At 54.9% G+C, this 17,576-nt stretch overlaps 2 protein-coding genes and 1 long non-coding RNA gene across 3 annotated transcripts in view; 2 read left to right on the top strand and 1 right to left on the bottom strand.

Moving 5' to 3' along the window:
* Positions 1–17,576, bottom strand: part of LOC145530004 (uncharacterized) — a 101,669-nt gene that overhangs the window by 68,045 nt on the left and 16,048 nt on the right. The window contains exons 4-5 of the long non-coding RNA XR_014071401.1: positions 10,482–10,593; positions 2,844–2,955 (exon numbers count right to left, since the gene is read on the bottom strand). This is a non-coding gene — a long non-coding RNA (uncharacterized LOC145530004). The remainder of the gene's footprint in view (positions 1–2,843; positions 2,956–10,481; positions 10,594–17,576) is intronic.
* LOC145530076 (uncharacterized) lies at positions 6,956–10,587 on the top strand. The gene is made up of 3 exons (XM_081550887.1): positions 6,956–6,961; positions 7,227–7,539; positions 7,790–10,587. The coding sequence occupies exons 1-3, from the start codon at positions 6,956–6,958 to the stop codon at positions 8,392–8,394; spliced, it is 924 nt and encodes a 307-aa protein (XP_081407013.1). The 3' UTR covers positions 8,395–10,587.
* Positions 13,734–17,295, top strand: LOC145530075 (uncharacterized). The gene is made up of 3 exons (XM_081550886.1): positions 13,734–13,778; positions 14,864–15,176; positions 15,427–17,295. The coding sequence occupies exons 1-3, from the start codon at positions 13,734–13,736 to the stop codon at positions 16,029–16,031; spliced, it is 963 nt and encodes a 320-aa protein (XP_081407012.1). The 3' UTR covers positions 16,032–17,295.

Genomic DNA, 17,576 nt, shown 5'->3' with positions numbered 1-17,576 from the left:
CCCACCCCCATCTTGCACACTTCAGTCCCAAAAGACATCCGACCCTGGGTATTCTTTGGGAATCTCTTGGAAGCTTTCTGTCCCGGGATACGCACATGCCAAGGCTGGCCTGTGGGCAAACTTTGCTTCTCCCCCAGCTCTAGCACTGGCCTCCAACTGGAACCAGGCTCCACTTCCCAGACCTGTCCCTACAGAGGTGGTGGCTCCAGGTGCAGGACCCAGGGATCCACCGAGGGCAGATGGAGAACCGAGACTTGCCCTCGCAGAGACACCAGGCCAGCTGGGTTCTGGCCAGCACACCGGGCAGATCGGATCTCCGTGCCTGCAGGACCCCCAGCCCCAGGCACTGATGTCCCACCCCCTCAGCCAGAACCTCCACCTCCACCTGCACCTGTACCTGCTCGGGCTTTGGCAGGAGAACCCGAGGCAGAGGAGGAGTCACCGCCTCGGCAGGGAGAGCCTGCCCTGGCTCCCGCGCAACACCCAGACGCCGACGATGACTCACCCACCCTTGCAGGAAGAACGAGCCCCCGCTCTGGACAGAGACCCAGAGCCCTTGCCGGAAACACCACGTCCAGGGGAGCGGTCGGCTCTGCCGCCTCCATCCCTGTCGGCTCACCGTGGACGCTGTCAACTCGGTCTGCCCCCAGGGGACATGGAGTTCCTTTCCCCTGAACTGCTTTGCATTTGGTTTGTTTCCACCTTTCTGGTGATGATTTATTTTTTGTATGGTTTCCTGTATTTTTGTTGGTTAAGTTGGGAACTTGTTGGTTAAGTTAGTAAACTTTTTCATCATTGTTGCAATTTGGGAACACTGTTGTGTAACTCTGGTGATACTGTGTTACCATCACCACTTTGTGGTTTCAGACCCGTTTGATCTTTATGCCCCACCCCCCAACAAAGCCTGGATTCAAGGCAAGCACGCCCTGTTCATCCCTCCCCCCCCGGATCCTGAACACAATTTCATCTTTTCTTTCTGCATTCCTTCCTATATTCTTGGTGTCCCCAATCAATGACTCTCAGTGAAATGACTGAAGGAGTTTCTTTCGGACTCTCCACCTACTGTAAGACTCCATTGGAGAGTTCTCATTTTTATGTCATTTGAACTAGCCTTCGATAGCTGACAGGACGGTGTACGTCCTTTCAAGATATCATGTGCCAAACGAAGCCATTTTGGCAAATGCCATCATTATCTCCAGGCAGGCATTGCTGTTTGAAGGGTGACATCTCAGCCAGAAGGCAGAGGCTGAGCTCCTCTTGTTGAACCGGCTCCCAAAAGAAGCCAAGAAAGGGAGCTGGAACAACAAACCACCCCAACGCCCAGGAAAGCGTTCTTCACGACAGAAGGCTAGAAAATGACCCAACAACCTTGTGGCCTAGAACCCCTCTAGAAAAATCACTGTTCCATAAAAAAGAGAAACATGGGAAGTTCCAAGGAGAGGCAATGCCCATGGCCAGTGTACTTTAGAGACGGCCTGACCGCTCCGGGGAAGACACGCACCGACGGAACCCCTTGGGAAACAGCAGTGGGAGTCCTCACCGTCGTAAGGGTTTCCTCTGGGGACAACCTGCCCTGGGCACCACATGAGGGAGCAGACCGGCTTCTCTTCCTCTGCCCCCACACCATTCACTCATGAAGGCAGCTCAGGTGTTCTCATGCCCTGCCTGCCTGCCTGCCTGCCTGGCTCATCCGTGAGCTGTGACCACCTCCAGGGCAGGACTCCACCTTCTCCTCTCTGTGTACCGTGAATCTGCACACAGTGGGCTTTCAGAACCTTAGGAGACTTGAGCCATTCCCACTCGAGCCAGAACCCTCCCCAGGAAGGAAAACGGCTGTGGGGTCATTTTGGCCCCAGCACTGGTTCCGAAAGCCTGGCGGCTCCTACAGCCTCTACGGTGTGAAGAGGGAGGTCCCTTTTGACAGAGTTTTCCGGCTGTCAGATCTAAGCTGTTGTTTCACTGTCAGCTGTGTCTCTTCCGTTGCAGCCAGGTGGGCCACGCTGCTCCAAAGGGGCTCACAAGCTGAGTGGCAAGGGAGGTATTGAGAGGACAGGGATGGCTACAACGTGCTGCAAACTGAGTGAGGGTCCCCACAATCCTCAGCAAAGGTCTGTGGTGTGCAAGTGGGGAGTAGAGGGCCCCCAAGTTCCAAAGGAAGGGAGGTACTCGGGAGCTAAAGCCCTTGGCTGCTGTGGTAGCAGCTGCAGATGGCAGCTCGTCCACAGTGCACTTCGAATGAGGTCATATGAGCGGGACTCTGGAAATGGCTCCGAAATCAAGAGAAAGGGGTCAGGGTATGTGGGAATCCGGCGGGGGTGGGGGGTGGATGAAGGAAGGTGTCCTTCCTCTCTCCAGTGCAATTTGGTTTGGTGAGTCTCAAAGCTACCAGATGGCACTTCCCAAGTCAGGCCCCCGCAGGAATCGGGGTGGGCTGCGTGCCTCGGACCCTGCCACAGGGACAAGCCACACCAGTGGCCTCCCTGAGCTCCAATGGCCGGATCTGGGGGTTCTGTCTGGGTGCACACCTCCTTGCTCTGGCCAAGTTCCCCCCTTCTCTGAGCACCAGCTTCATCCTCTCGAATGAGGACATCGATTGCTACCTTGGCACGTTACTCTCTTCATCCTGTGAAGACTCATTAGGCTTATCCTACAATTACTAGCTGGCCCGAAGAGATATCTCCTGAATCCAGATTAAGCTGGAGTCTCCCGGGCTCATCTGGCATGTCTTCCCTGAAGTCTGCCAAAACCCACACCCTTGCATTTCCAGGGACTCCCCTTAGCCAGCTGGGCAGAAAACCCAGCAAGGTTCAAACAAGCTGACAGACAAGCGGGAGAGGACTCACGGGCAGACGGCCTCCCTCAGGTCTCGGGTGGAGCTCTGGGACCACAGCAGCAGCGGGCCATCCCAGCCCCTGGGCTCAGCAGCGCCCTCATTCTCAGGCCGGCGGCTCTGCCCTGAGGGGAGCAGGAAGGTCACCAACTGCGGCAGGCGGACCTCAAGCCCCTCCCACTGCTGGAGCCTGACCTCCCCCGGCCCCACCCCTTCCCCTACCCCAGCAGGACGAGAGCTCGTCTTCCCCTGGCTTCCAACGTGAGGCCCGGCCCCGGGCCCCGATTGGGCACTGCCCCAGTCCGGAGCCAATCACAGTGGCCAGGGAGGTGGAACGCACCGATTGGCCAGGGCCAGGTCATGTGACCATACTCCCCAGGAAACTCAAATATTACCAAGATTCCCTAACAAACCAATGAACAAAATTATCCAGTAAAGGCAAACCGTACTTTTTAATGATGCCAATGTCACAGAAAAAAAAAAATCCTTCACAATGAAGTGCTCAAGGAAGCTACTAAATAAGCTTTCAGAAAAGTTAAGACTTTTTTTTTTTTTTTAATAGGGTGACGGAGAGCTATACCTTTCCCATCTATGTGAATTTAGGTTTAAACTAGATTTCCCTCGGCTATTATATAAGACAAAAAACCCCACATCACCCCCTTTCACTCCCCCCACCCCCAAAAAGTGTTTTAGTCTATTGAATTTTTGTGTCCTCAGTTGTGTCTGATTCACGGCAACTCACGAACTCTACACAGCCAGGCTCTTCCGTCCATGGAATTCATGGCAATTTTTTTCTGTCACAGCAAATGCCCACCCTGGGTGATCCAAAGGCAAGGGCTCAGAGGCTCCTGAGAGACTAACTCCTTTCAGCTGAGCACAGAGCTGGCTCCTCACTGGGATGCCTGTGGCCTGGGGCTCCCAGAGGGGAGAGCAGCACTCGCCCCACCGTGTGGTCACTGCTGGAAGTGCAGGCTGCTCCTCACTCCCCCTTGACAGTGTCCCTGAGGGCAGAACAGTGGGAATCTACTCAAGGTGGAAACGCAAACTCCGATGCAACCAAACTTCCCACAAGGTCTCCAAAACCACTCAGGAACAGGGAATTGGAAACTGCAGGGCATGACATGAATGGAGATGGAGACTTGACACCTTACACCGAGTTCACTTCCAGTTATCCCTAGACAAAGTTTCCATGAAAACTTGTCACAAATCTAGAAGAACAATGAGCAGAAACCGGACACGTGCTTTGAGTCTTCACACACAAAACAAAAAGGCAGCCCACAAAACAACCCAGAGAATACAGTGGACTTTGCAAAATCAAAGATATCTACTGTGGGAAAGACCTCATTACAAAAGCAAAAGACAGGTCATACATCGTGAGACGAATGAGTGGAAACACAAAGCTTCTCAAGGATGTGTCTCCAAACAGACAAAGAACACCAACACGACAAGCCTGTGAAAACTAGGGAAAGGTCTGAAGGGACACCAGACTGAGGAAGACACACACAGAGTATCCCGGATGATGTCCAGCACTGAGGGCCTGAAGAAACAACAGTCTAGTTGCACTCCCTCAGGCCTGTGTGACCCTGGATGAGGCCTCTGTTTCCCGGTGGCTCAGAGAGATGGACAGGGAGGAAGGGGAAGAGAAATCACTTGCATTTCTAATACTCACAGCAAAGTCTTCCAATGAGAAGGGAATTATCACCCCCACTGACAATGCCATTCACTGAAGTGATACCCACGAGTCCATCTAACCCAGAAGGGAAGGAAGGACCTGTTCTCACAAAACGGCGAGAGATGGAAGAAGGAAGATCAAGCCCACACCAACCACTGGAAAGAGAAGCAGTGCTCAGGGCTTGAAAGAATTCCTATTGGGAAAATGATGTCACAGCCCCACAAGGCAATCCACAGCTTCGATGCTATTCCTCCCAAAATGCCAATGCATTTTCGCACCGAACAAAGAATTGCAAAAGGGGTACGGAAACAGAAAAGAGCCTAAATTGTCAATACGATCCGACGAAAAAGCCCCGATACGGACATCCAAGGTAGTGTGAAAGGAAATTAGGCGACCAAACTAGGATTCTCAGGAGAGTATCGGAGAAGGCGATGGCGACCCACTCCAGTACTCTTGCCTGGAAAATGCCCTGGACGGAGGAGCCTGGTAGGCTGCAGGCCATGGGGTCGCGCAGAGTCAGACACGACTGAAGTGACTTAGCCGCAGCGGCAGCAGCAGGACAGTCTGCTATTGGGAATACAACAACACACACAGATCCAGATCGATGGAATAAAGTTGAGGGTCCAGAAACAAACCCCGGCATCCATGGTCAACTCATCTCTGACGCAGAAGGGGAGAATATCCAAATGGGAACAAGAAAGCCTCTTCAATAAATGTCCATGGGAAAACCAGACAGCTACATCTGAAGAACGCTATTGGTTTTGATCTCACACCACCTCAATATCGGGGGAAAACCTCACCCTAAAGACTGATGTCATGAGATAGCTAGAAAGAAGCGTAGGTCAAAGGCTCCATAACATCAGAGTCTCCTTGCCATTTGCTGGGCGGAGGTAGAAATGGGTCTCTTCAAGTAAGGGAAAGAGGAAAACGAAGTACGCCAATGAGTTCCCATCCAATGGAACCTCTTCACAACAGAGAAGCTAAGCAGTCACAAATGCAAAAGATAGGAAACGGAACATGAGAGACTCCTTGCAAGTGGTGTATCTGAGAAGGGGTTCATATGGAAAGAGACGAAGAATGCACAGCACTCAGATTCCAAGAAACACCACCACCACCCTTGACCCTTCCCTCATGACCAACTCCGACCTAAAGCCTTTCTCTCCCTCTAACCTATCCCTAAAACATAACCCTCATCTAATCATATACATGTGCATTCCTAGCATCCATCCATCCACACACGAGAGAGAAAGAGGAAGACACAGACTGAATCGAGAAGGGAAAAGAGAGGGACACAGCCAGAGTGAGACACGGAACCAAAGAGAGGAAAGGAGTGAATGGTCCAGACTTTTCATCAATCTGTCTCGAAGGTAGAAGCAATGACAGTGCCCATCCACCCCAGAAGGGGGAGAAGGACAGAAGGTTTGGAGAGGAAAAGACAAGAACGCAGGGAGCCGTTAGAAGCTCAGCCACCCGCAGAAGCCGAGCTGGGACACTTGAACAGAATCTCAATGGAAACAGAGGACCAGAAAGTTGGCTACTCTTTTCTATAAGAGAGGGAGACCTTCGAGTCTTCCTTTCGGTCCTCCAACTTGGATGCGGGGTCTCAAAACAGTCAGGAGCGGGAGTGCCTTTTCCTGGGTACCACGGCGCATCCAGGCCTCGTTCTGCCCCATTCTGTGCTGTGTCAGCCCTGGATGGAGTCTTTCTTTCTGAAGTCTCAGCGCACAAGCTCCACGTGATATCGGCCCCAGGTGGAAAGGCATGGAGCTGCTCGTAGGCCGACAGACCTAGGAAGCAGATGGGAGAATGACCCCCACTCTGCAGATGGAGAGACTGGGGAAACCCTGAGGGGACATATTCTTGCCCAGGGCCACACCACTTATGAGAAGAAGGAGCCTGGTCTGAGAGCAGCAGGGTCCAACGAGCTCAGGCCCTGGCTGCACCCAGGCCTCCCCAGGGCTGTGGGCTGGGCTGTGTGGCTGTCACTGTGCCTGCACATGGCCTAAGGGGGGGGTGGTCGAGCAGTCAGAAACCCAGAGTTTTCCTCGGGAAGTTTTGGGGGAAGGGACCTCAGCACGAACCACAGGGAGTGATGTCACTTGCTGGCAACAGAACCCAACAGAACCTGCAACCCGGGTATCCAGGCCTCCAGAGCGGAGAGGAGACCACAGCAAGATCGCAGGCTGCCAAGATGTTCTGCTGTTTGCCCCTGCCCAGAGGCCGGGGCCTCAGGAGAGCTCACAGGCAGTGTGCGTGGGCACCCTATCGACGTTGGCTAAGGGCCCCCCCGAGAGGCCTGTGGCCCTTTGCCCGGAGAAACAGAAAGGTAAAACGGGGAGCCCCAGGCCGGGCCAGCCCACCTCTCCCATGCCACCCGGAAACACCGGGTCCTTTGCCTGTGTGTGTGGATGTGGGTTTCTCGGGGTGTGTCTCCCTCAAGGAAGCCCAGGCGGATGTGCGTCGGAAGCCTGCGGACGAGTTGTGTCCACAACCCACGGGAGAGCAGGCTGGGCGGGATGGGGAGAGTGCGGGCAGCGCCGGCCGCCCAGGCTGACCTCACACCCTCAGGTGGGTCTCTTTCCTCCCGGGTGGGGATCTGAGCAGACACACGTCTCTGACCCTTCTGGGAAGAGAAGTTCGAGCAGGCAGAAGCAGCGGCTCCACTGGCCAGGCCCAGCTCGGAAAACTCCCAGCATGGCTGGCTGACGGTCACTGTCGTTGCAGAGCTTCCCACGTGATGAGGCCGAGGATGGGGACACCCCGTCCACCTCCCGGAGGGAGGGGTCGGAGCACCACCCCCCCGCCCCTGAGGCCCAGTGCAGGCTCCAGGTGAGCGTGCCCACGGAGGCATCAGCCCCACCGGGGGCGAAGCGGAGGCGGGGAAGGCCTGCTGCCGAGACACCACACAGGATACACCCGGCGGCCCAGTCTGAGGCTGCCACGGAGCTCAGCACACCTGGCTCCGACCCAGAGTCCCGAGAACCCCGGCCTCTGAGGCAGCAGGAGGACCTGGAGCCCAGCACGCCAGAGCACAGAGGTGAGGACCCTGGGGCTGGTGCACGGGAGTGTGTGGGGAGGGGGTGCTGAGCTACACAGGGACGAGTCCCCGAAAGATGCTTCTGGGCCTGCAGCAAGCGCTGGCCTCACACCCCTACCCCCATCTTGCACACTTCAGTCCCAAAAGACATCCGACCCTGGGTATTCTTTGGGAATCTCTTGGAAGCTTTCTGTCCCGGGATACGCACATGCCAAGGCTGGCCTGTGGGCAAACTTTGCTTCTCCCCCAGCTCTAGCACTGGCCTCCAACTGGAACCAGGCTCCACTTCCCAGACCTGTCCCTACAGAGGTGGTGGCTCCAGGTGCAGGACCCAGGGATCCACCGAGGGCAGATGGAGAACCGAGACTTGCCCTCGCAGAGACACCAGGCCAGCTGGGTTCTGGCCAGCACACCGGGCAGATCGGATCTCCGTGCCTGCAGGACCCCCAGCCCCAGGCACTGATGTCCCAAGCCCTCAGCCAGAACCTCCACCTCCACGTGCACCTGTACCTGCTCGGGCTTTGGCAGGAGAACCCGAGGCAGAGGAGGAGTCACCGCCTCGGCAGGGAGAGCCTGCCCTGGCTCCCGCACAACACCCAGACGCTGACGATGACTCACCCACCCCTGCGGGAAGAACGAGCCCCCGCTCTGGACAGAGACCCAGAGCCCTTGCCTGAAACACCACGTCCAGGGGAGCGGTCGGCTCTGCAGCCTCCATCCCTGTCTGCTCACCGTGGACGCCGTCAACTCGGTCTGCCCCCAGGGGACATGGAGTTCCTTTCCCCTGAACTGCTTTGCATTTGGTTTGTTTCCACCTTTCTGGTGATGTTTTATTTTTTGTATGGTTTCCTGTAGTTTTGTTGGTTAAGTTGGGATTAGTAAACTTTTTCATCATTGTTGCAATTTGGGAACACTGTTGTGTAACTCTCGTGATACTGTGTTACCATCACCACTTTGTGGTTTCAGACCCGTTTGATCTTTATGCCCCACCCCCCAACAAAGCCTGGATTCAAGGCAAGCACGCCCTGTTCATCCCTCCCCCCCCGGATCCTGAACACAATTTCATCTTTTCTTTCTGCATTCCTTCCTATATTCTTGGTGTCCCCAATCAATGACTCTCAGTGAAATGACTGAAGGAGTTTCTTTCGGACTCTCCACCTACTGTAAGACTCCATTGGAGAGTTCTCATTTTTATGTCATTTGAACTAGCCTTCGATAGCTGACAGGACGGTGTACGTCCTTTCAAGATATCATGTGCCAAACGAAGCCATTTTGGCAAATGCCATCATTATCTCCAGGCAGGCATTGCTGTTTGAAGGGTGACATCTCAGCCAGAAGGCAGAGGCTGAGCTCCTCTTGTTGAACCGGCTCCCAAAAGAAGCCAAGAAAGGGAGCTGGAACAACAAACCACCCCAACGCCCAGGAAAGCGTTCTTCAAGACAGAAGGCTAGAAAATGACCCAACAACCTTGTGGCCCATAACCCCTCAAGAAAAACCACTGTTCCATAAAAAAGAGAAACATGGGAAGTTCCAAGGAGAGGCAATGCCCATGGCCAGTGTACTTTAGAGACGGCCTGACCGCTCCGGGGAAGACACGCACCGACGGAACCCCTTGGGAAACAGCAGTGAGAGTCCTCACCGTCGTAAGGGTTTCCTCTGGGGACAACCTGCCCTGGGCACCACATGAGGGAGCAGACCGGCTTCTCTTCCTCTGCCCCCACACCATTCACTCATGAAGGCAGCTCAGGTGTTCTCATGCCCTGCCTGCCTGCCTGCCTGCCTGGCTCATCCGTGAGCTGTGACCACCTCCAGGGCAGGACTCCACCTTCTCCTCTCTGTGTACCGTGAATCTGCACACAGTGGGCTTTCAGAACCTTAGGAGACTTGAGCCATTCCCACTCGAGCCAGAACCCTCCCCAGGAAGGAAAACGGCTGTGGGGTCATTTTGGCCCCAGCACTGGTTCCGAAAGCCTGGCGGCTCCTACAGCCTCTACGGTGTGAAGAGGGAGGTCCCTTTTGACAGAGTTTTCCGGCTGTCAGATCTAAGCTGTTGTTTCACTGTCAGCTGTGTCTCTTCCGTTGCAGCCAGGTGGGCCACGCTGCTCCAAAGGGGCTCACAAGCTGAGTGGCAAGGGAGGTATTGAGTGGACAGGGATGAATACAACGTGCTGCAAACTGAGTGAGGGTCCCCACAATCCTCAGCAAAGGTCTGTGGTGTGCAAGTGGGGAGTAGAGGGCCCCGAAGTTCCAAAGGAAGGGAGGTACTCGGGAGCTAAAGCCCTTGGCTGCTGTGGTAGCAGCTGCAGATGGCAGCTCGTCCACAGTGCACTTCGAATGAGGTCATATGAGCGGGACTCTGGAAATGGCTCCGAAATCAAGAGAAAGGGGTCAGGGTATGTGGGAATCCGGCGGGGGTGGGGGGTGGATGAAGGAAGGTGTCCTTCCTCTCTCCAGTGCAATTTGGTTTGGTGAGTCTCAAAGCTACCAGATGGCACTTCCCAAGTCAGGCCCCCGCAGGAATCGGGGTGGGCTGCGTGCCTCGGACCCTGCCACAGGGACAAGCCACACCAGTGGCCTCCCTGAGCTCCAATGGCCGGATCTGGGGGTTCTGTCTGGGTGCACACCTCCTTGCTCTGGCCAAGTTCCCCCCTTCTCTGAGCACCAGCTTCATCCTCTCGAATGAGGACATCGATTGCTACCTTGGCACGTTACTCTCTTCATCCTGTGAAGACTCATTAGGCTTATCCTACAATTACTAGCTGGCCCGAAGAGATATCTCCTGAATCGAGATTAAGCTGGAGTCTCCCAGGCTCATCTGGCATGTCTTCCCTGAAGTCTGCCAAAACCCACACCCTTGCATTTCCAGGGACTCCCCTTAGCCAGCTGGGCAGAAAACCCAGCATGGTTCAAACAAGCTGACAGACAAGCGGGAGAGGACTCACGGGCAGACGGCCTCCCTCAGGTCTCGGGTGGAGCTCTGGGACCACAGCAGCAGCGGGCCATCCCAGCCCCTGGGCTCAGCAGCGCCCTCATTCTCAGGCCGGCGGCTCTGCCCTGAGGGGAGCAGGAAGGTCACCAACTGCGGCAGGCGGACCTCAAGCCCCTCCCACTGCTGGAGCCTGACCTCCCCCGGCCCCACCCCTTCCCCTACCCCAGCAGGACGAGAGCTCGTCTTCCCCTGGCTTCCAACGTGAGGCCCGGCCCCGGGCCCCGATTGGGCACTGCCCCAGTCCGGAGCCAATCACAGTGGCCAGGGAGGTGGAACGCACCGATTGGCCAGGGCCAGGTCATGTGACCATACTCCCCAGGAAACTCAAATATTACCAAGATTCCCTAACAAACCAATGAACAAAATTATCCAGTAAAGGCAAACCGTACTTTTTAATGAGGCCAATGTCACAGAAAAAAAAAAAATCCTTCACAATGAAGTGCTCAAGGAAGCTACTAAATAAGCTTTCAGAAAAGTTAAGACTTTTTTTTTTTTTTTAATAGGGTGACGGAGAGCTATACCTTTCCCATCTATGTGAATTTAGGTTTAAACTAGATTTCCCTTGGTTATTATATAAGACAAAAAACCCCACATCACCCCCTTTCACTCCCCCCACCCCCAAAAAGTGTTTTAGTCTATTGAATTTTTGTGTCCTCAGTTGTGTCTGATTCACGGCAGCTCACGAACTCTACACAGCCAGGCTCTTCCGTCCATGGAATTCAGGGCAATTTTTTCTGTCACAGTAAACGCCCACCCTGGGTGATCCAAAGGCAAGGGCTCAGAGGCTCCTGAGAGACTAACTCCTTTCAGCTGAGCACAGAGCTGGCTCCTCACTGGGATGCCTGTGGCCTGGGGCTCCCAGAGGGGAGAGCAGCACTCGCCCCACCGTGTGGTCACTGCTGGAAGTGCAGGCTGCTCCTCACTCCCCCTTGACAGTGTCCCTGAGGGCAGAACAGTGGGAATCTACTCAAGGTGGAAACGCAAACTCCGATGCAACCAAACTTCCCACAAGGTCTCCAAAACCACTCAGGAACAGGGAATTGGAAACTGCAGGGCATGACATGAATGGAGATGGAGACTTGACACCTTACACCGAGTTCACTTCCAGTTATCCCTAGACAAAGTTTCCGTGAAAACTTGTCACAAATCTAGAAGAACAATGAGCAGAAACCGGACACGTGCTTTGAGTCTTCCCACACAAAACTAAAAGGCAGTCCACAAAACAACCCAGAGAATACAGTGGACTTTGCAAAATCAAAGATATCTACTGTGGGAAAGACCTCATTACAAAAGCAAAAGACAGGTCATACATCGCGAGACGAATGAGTGGAAACACAAAGCTTCTCAAGGATGTGTCTCCAAACAGACAAAGAACACCAACACGACAAGCCTGTGAAAACTAGGGAAAGGTCTGAAGGGACACCAGACTGAGGAAGACACACACAGAGTATCCCGGATGATGTCCAGCACTGAGGGCCTGAAGAAACAACAGTCTAGTTGCACTCCCTCAGGCCTGTGTGACCCTGGATGAGGCCTCTGTTTCCCGGTGGCTCAGAGAGATGGACAGGGAGGAAGGGGAAGAGAAATCACTTGCATTTCTAATACTCACAGCAAAGTCTTCCAATGAGAAGGGAATTATCACCCCCACTGACAATGCCATTCACTGAAGTGATACCCACGAGTCCATCTAACCCAGAAGGGAAGGAAGGACCTGTTCTCACAAAACGGCGAGAGATGGAAGAAGGAAGATCAAGCCCACACCAACCACTGGAAAGAGAAGCAGTGCTCAGGGCTTGAAAGAATTCCTATTGGGAAAATGATGTCACAGCCCCACAAGGCAATCCACAGCTTCGATGCTATTCCTCCCAAAATGCCAATGCATTTTCGCACCGAACAAAGAATTGCAAAAGGGGTACGGAAACAGAAAAGAGCCTAAATTGTCAATACGATCCGACGAAAAAGCCCCGATACGGACATCCAAGGTAGTGTGAAAGGAAATTAGGCGACCAAACTAGGATTCTCAGGAGAGTATCGGAGAAGGCGATGGCGACCCACTCCAGTACTCTTGCCTGGAAAATGCCCTGGACGGAGGAGCCTGGTAGGCTGCAGGCCATGGGGTCGCGCAGAGTCAGACACGACTGAAGTGACTTAGCCGCAGCGGCAGCAGCAGGACAGTCTGCTATTGGGAATACAACAACACACACAGATCCAGATCGATGGAATAAAGTTGAGGGTCCAGAAACAAACCCCGGCATCCATGGTCAACTCATCTCTGACGCAGAAGGGGAGAATATCCAAATGGGAACAAGAAAGCCTCTTCAATAAATGTCCATGGGAAAACCAGACAGCTACATCTGAAGAACGCTATTGGTTTTGATCTCACACCACCTCAATATCGGGGGAAAACCTCACCCTAAAGACTGATGTCATGAGATAGCTAGAAAGAAGCGTAGGTCAAAGGCTCCATAACATCAGAGTCTCCTTGCCATTTGCTGGGCGGAGGTAGAAATGGGTCTCTTCAAGTAAGGGAAAGAGGAAAACGAAGTACGCCAATGAGTTCCCATCCAATGGAACCTCTTCACAACAGAGAAGCTAAGGAGTCACAAATGCAAAAGATAGGAAACGGAACCTGAGAGACTCCTTGCAAGTGGTGTATCTGAGAAGGGGTTCATATGGAAAGAGACGAAGAATGCACAGCACTCAGATTCCAAGAAACACCACCACCACCCTTGACCCTTCCCTCATGACCAACTCCGACCTAAAGCCTTTCTCTCCCTCTAACCTATCCCTAAAACATAACCCTCATCTAATCATATACATGTGCATTCCTAGCATCCATCCATCCACACACGAGAGAGAAAGAGGAAGACACAGACTGAATCGAGAAGGGAAAAGAGAGGGACACAGCCAGAGTGAGACACGGAACCAAAGAGAGGAAAGGAGTGAATGGTCCAGACTTTTCATCAATCTGTCTCGAAGGTAGAAGCAATGACAGTGCCCATCCACCCCAGAAGGGGGAGAAGGACAGAAGGTTTGGAGAGGAAAAGACAAGAACGCAGGGAGCCGTTAGAAGCTCAGCCACCCGCAGAAGCCGAGCTGGGACACTTGAACAGAATCTCAATGGAAACAGAGGACCAGAAAGTTGGCTACTCTTTTCTATAAGAGAGGGAGACCTTCGAGTCTTCCTTTCGGTCCTCCAACTTGGATGCGGGGTCTCAAACCAGTCAGGAGCGGGAGTGCCTTTTCCTGGGTACCACGGCGCATCCAGGCCTCGTTCTGCCCCATTCTGTGCTGTGTCAGCCCTGGATGGAGTCTTTCTTTCTGAAGTCTCAGCGCACAAGCTCCACGTGATATCGGCCCCAGGTGGAAAGGCATGGAGCTGCTCGTAGGCCGACAGACCTAGGAAGCAGATGGGAGAATGACCCCCACTCTGCAGATGGAGAGACTGGGGAAACCCTGAGGGGACATATTCTTGCCCAGGGCCACACCACTTATGAGAAGAAGGAGCCTGGTCTGAGAGCAGCAGGGTCCAACGAGCTCAGGCCCTGGCTGCACCCAGGCCTCCCCAGGGCTGTGGGCTGGGCTGTGTGGCTGTCACTGTGCCTGCACATGGCCTAAGGGGGGGTGGTCGAGCAGTCAGAAACCCAGAGTTTTCCTCGGGAAGTTTTGGGGGAAGGGACCTCAGCACGAACCACAGGGAGTGATGTCACTTGCTGGCAACAGAACCCAACAGAACCTGCAACCCGGGTATCCAGGCCTCCAGAGCGGAGAGGAGACCACAGCAAGATCGCAGGCTGCCAAGATGTTCTGCTGTTTGCCCCTGCCCAGAGGCCGGGGCCTCAGGAGAGCTCACAGGCAGTGTGCGTGGGCACCCTATCGACGTTGGCTAAGGGCCCCCCCGAGAGGCCTGTGGCCCTTTGCCCGGAGAAACAGAAAGGTAAAACGGGGAGCCCCAGGCCGGGCCAGCCCACCTCTCCCATGCCACCCGGAAACACCGGGTCCTTTGCCTGTGTGTGTGGATGTGGGTTTCTCGGGGTGTGTCTCCCTCAAGGAAGCCCAGGCGGATGTGCGTCGGAAGCCTGCGGACGAGTTGTGTCCACAACCCACGGGAGAGCAGGCTGGGCGGGATGGGGAGAGTGCGGGCAGCGCCGGCCGCCCAGGCTGACCTCACACCCTCAGGTGGGTCTCTTTCCTCCCGGGTGGGGATCTGAGCAGACACACGTCTCTGACCCTTCTGGGAAGAGAAGTTCGAGCAGGCAGAAGCAGCGGCTCCACTGGCCAGGCCCAGCTCGGAAAACTCCCAGCATGGCTGGCTGACGGTCACTGTCGTTGCAGAGCTTCCCACGTGATGAGGCCGAGGATGGGGACACCCCGTCCACCTCCCGGAGGGAGGGGTCGGAGCACCACCCCCCCGCCCCTGAGGCCCAGTGCAGGCTCCAGGTGAGCGTGCCCACGGAGGCATCAGCCCCACCGGGGGCGAAGCGGAGGCGGGGAAGGCCTGCTGCCGAGACACCACACAGGATACACCCGGCGGCCCAGTCTGAGGCTGCCACGGAGCTCAGCACACCTGGCTCCGACCCAGAGTCCCGAGAACCCCGGCCTCTGAGGCAGCAGGAGGACCTGGAGCCCAGCACGCCAGAGCACAGAGGTGAGGACCCTGGGGCTGGTGCACGGGAGTGTGTGGGGAGGGGGTGCTGAGCTACACAGGGACGAGTCCCCGAAAGATGCTTCTGGGCCTGCAGCAAGCGCTGGCCTCACACCCCTACCCCCATCTTGCACACTTCAGTCCCAAAAGACATCCGACCCTGGGTATTCTTTGGGAATCTCTTGGAAGCTTTCTGTCCCGGGATACGCACATGCCAAGGCTGGCCTGTGGGCAAACTTTGCTTCTCCCCCAGCTCTAGCACTGGCCTCCAACTGGAACCAGGCTCCACTTCCCAGACCTGTCCCTACAGAGGTGGTGGCTCCAGGTGCAGGACCCAGGGATCCACCGAGGGCAGATGGAGAACCGAGACTTGCCCTCGCAGAGACACCAGGCCAGCTGGGTTCTGGCCAGCACACCGGGCAGATCGGATCTCCGTGCCTGCAGGACCCCCAGCCCCAGGCACTGATGTCCCAAGCCCTCAGCCAGAACCTCCACCTCCACGTGCACCTGTACCTGCTCGGGCTTTGGCAGGAGAACCCGAGGCAGAGGAGGAGTCACCGCCTCGGCAGGGAGAGCCTGCCCTGGCTCCCGCACAACACCCAGACGCTGACGATGACTCACCCACCCCTGCGGGAAGAACGAGCCCCCGCTCTGGACAGAGACCCAGAGCCCTTGCCTGAAACACCACGTCCAGGGGAGCGGTCGGCTCTGCAGCCTCCATCCCTGTCTGCTCACCGTGGACGCCGTCAACTCGGTCTGCCCCCAGGGGACATGGAGTTCCTTTCCCCTGAACTGCTTTGCATTTGGTTTGTTTCCACCTTTCTGGTGATGTTTTATTTTTTGTATGGTTTCCTGTAGTTTTGTTGGTTAAGTTGGGATTAGTAAACTTTTTCATCATTGTTGCAATTTGGGAACACTGTTGTGTAACTCTGGTGATACTGTGTTACCATCACCACTTTGTGGTTTCAGACCCGTTTGATCTTTATGCCCCACCCCCCAACAAAGCCTGGATTCAAGGCAAGCACGCCCTGTTCATCCCTCCCCCCCCGGATCCTGAACACAATTTCATCTTTTCTTTCTGCATTCCTTCCTATATTCTTGGTGTCCCCAATCAATGACTCTCAGTGAAATGACTGAAGGAGTTTCTTTCGGACTCTCCACCTACTGTAAGACTCCATTGGAGAGTTCTCATTTTTATGTCATTTGAACTAGCCTTCGATAGCTGACAGGACGGTGTACGTCCTTTCAAGATATCATGTGCCAAACGAAGCCATTTTGGCAAATGCCATCATTATCTCCAGGCAGGCATTGCTGTTTGAAGGGTGACATCTCAGCCAGAAGGCAGAGGCTGAGCTCCTCTTGTTGAACCGGCTCCCAAAAGAAGCCAAGAAAGGGAGCTGGAACAACAAACCACCCCAACGCCCAGGAAAGCGTTCTTCAAGACAGAAGGCTAGAAAATGACCCAACAACCTTGTGGCCCATAACCCCTCAAGAAAAACCACTGTTCCATAAAAAAGAGAAACATGGGAAGTTCCAAGGAGAGGCAATGCCCATGGCCAGTGTACTTTAGAGACGGCCTGACCGCTCCGGGGAAGACACGCACCGACGGAACCCCTTGGGAAACAGCAGTGAGAGTCCTCACCGTCGTAAGGGTTTCCTCTGGGGACAACCTGCCCTGGGCACCACATGAGGGAGCAGACCGGCTTCTCTTCCTCTGCCCCCACACCATTCACTCATGAAGGCAGCTCAGGTGTTCTCATGCCCTGCCTGCCTGCCTGCCTGCCTGGCTCATCCGTGAGCTGTGACCACCTCCAGGGCAGGACTCCACCTTCTCCTCTCTGTGTACCGTGAATCTGCACACAGTGGGCTTTCAGAACCTTAGGAGACTTGAGCCATTCCCACTCGAGCCAGAACCCTCCCCAGGAAGGAAAACGGCTGTGGGGTCATTTTGGCCCCAGCACTGGTTCCGAAAGCCTGGCGGCTCCTACAGCCTCTACGGTGTGAAGAGGGAGGTCCCTTTTGACAGAGTTTTCCGGCTGTCAGATCTAAGCTGTTGTTTCACTGTCAGCTGTGTCTCTTCCGTTGCAGCCAGGTGGGCCACGCTGCTCCAAAGGGGCTCACAAGCTGAGTGGCAAGGGAGGTATTGAGAGGACAGGGATGGCTACAACGTGCTGCAAACTGAGTGAGGGTCCCCACAATCCTCAGCAAAGGTCTGTGGTGTGCAAGTGGGGAGTAGAGGGCCCCGAAGTTCCAAAGGAAGGGAGGTACTCGGGAGCTAAAGCCCTTGGCTGCTGTGGTAGCAGCTGCAGATGGCAGCTCGTCCACAGTGCACTTCGAATGAGGTCATATGAGCGGGACTCTGGAAATGGCTCCGAAATCAAGAGAAAGGGGTCAGGGTATGTG

The sequence above is a fragment of the Giraffa tippelskirchi genome, chromosome 12, assembly GCF_054371585.1.
Source record: "Giraffa tippelskirchi isolate mGirTip1 chromosome 12, T2T-mGirTip1v1.2.pri, whole genome shotgun sequence".
Taxonomy (NCBI): Eukaryota; Metazoa; Chordata; class Mammalia; order Artiodactyla; family Giraffidae; genus Giraffa; species Giraffa tippelskirchi.
Note: the sequence above shows the minus strand (reverse complement) of the source record. Positions and strands in the feature narration are given on the sequence as shown.

What these genes read in the sequence shown, in the direction of transcription:
- LOC145530076 (XM_081550887.1), top strand. An exon ending in CAGCACGCCAGAGCACAGAG is followed by an intron (nt 7,540 to 7,789) that starts GTGAGGACCCTG and finishes CTTCTCCCCCAG; the next exon opens with CTCTAGCACTGGCCTCCAAC.
- LOC145530075 (XM_081550886.1), top strand. Translation starts at nt 13,734, where the DNA reads ATGCGGGGTCTCAAACCAGTCAGGAGCGGGAGTGCCTTTTCCTGG. An exon ending in GCGGGAGTGCCTTTTCCTGG is followed by an intron (nt 13,779 to 14,863) that starts GTACCACGGCGC and finishes CTGTCGTTGCAG; the next exon opens with AGCTTCCCACGTGATGAGGC. An exon ending in CAGCACGCCAGAGCACAGAG is followed by an intron (nt 15,177 to 15,426) that starts GTGAGGACCCTG and finishes CTTCTCCCCCAG; the next exon opens with CTCTAGCACTGGCCTCCAAC.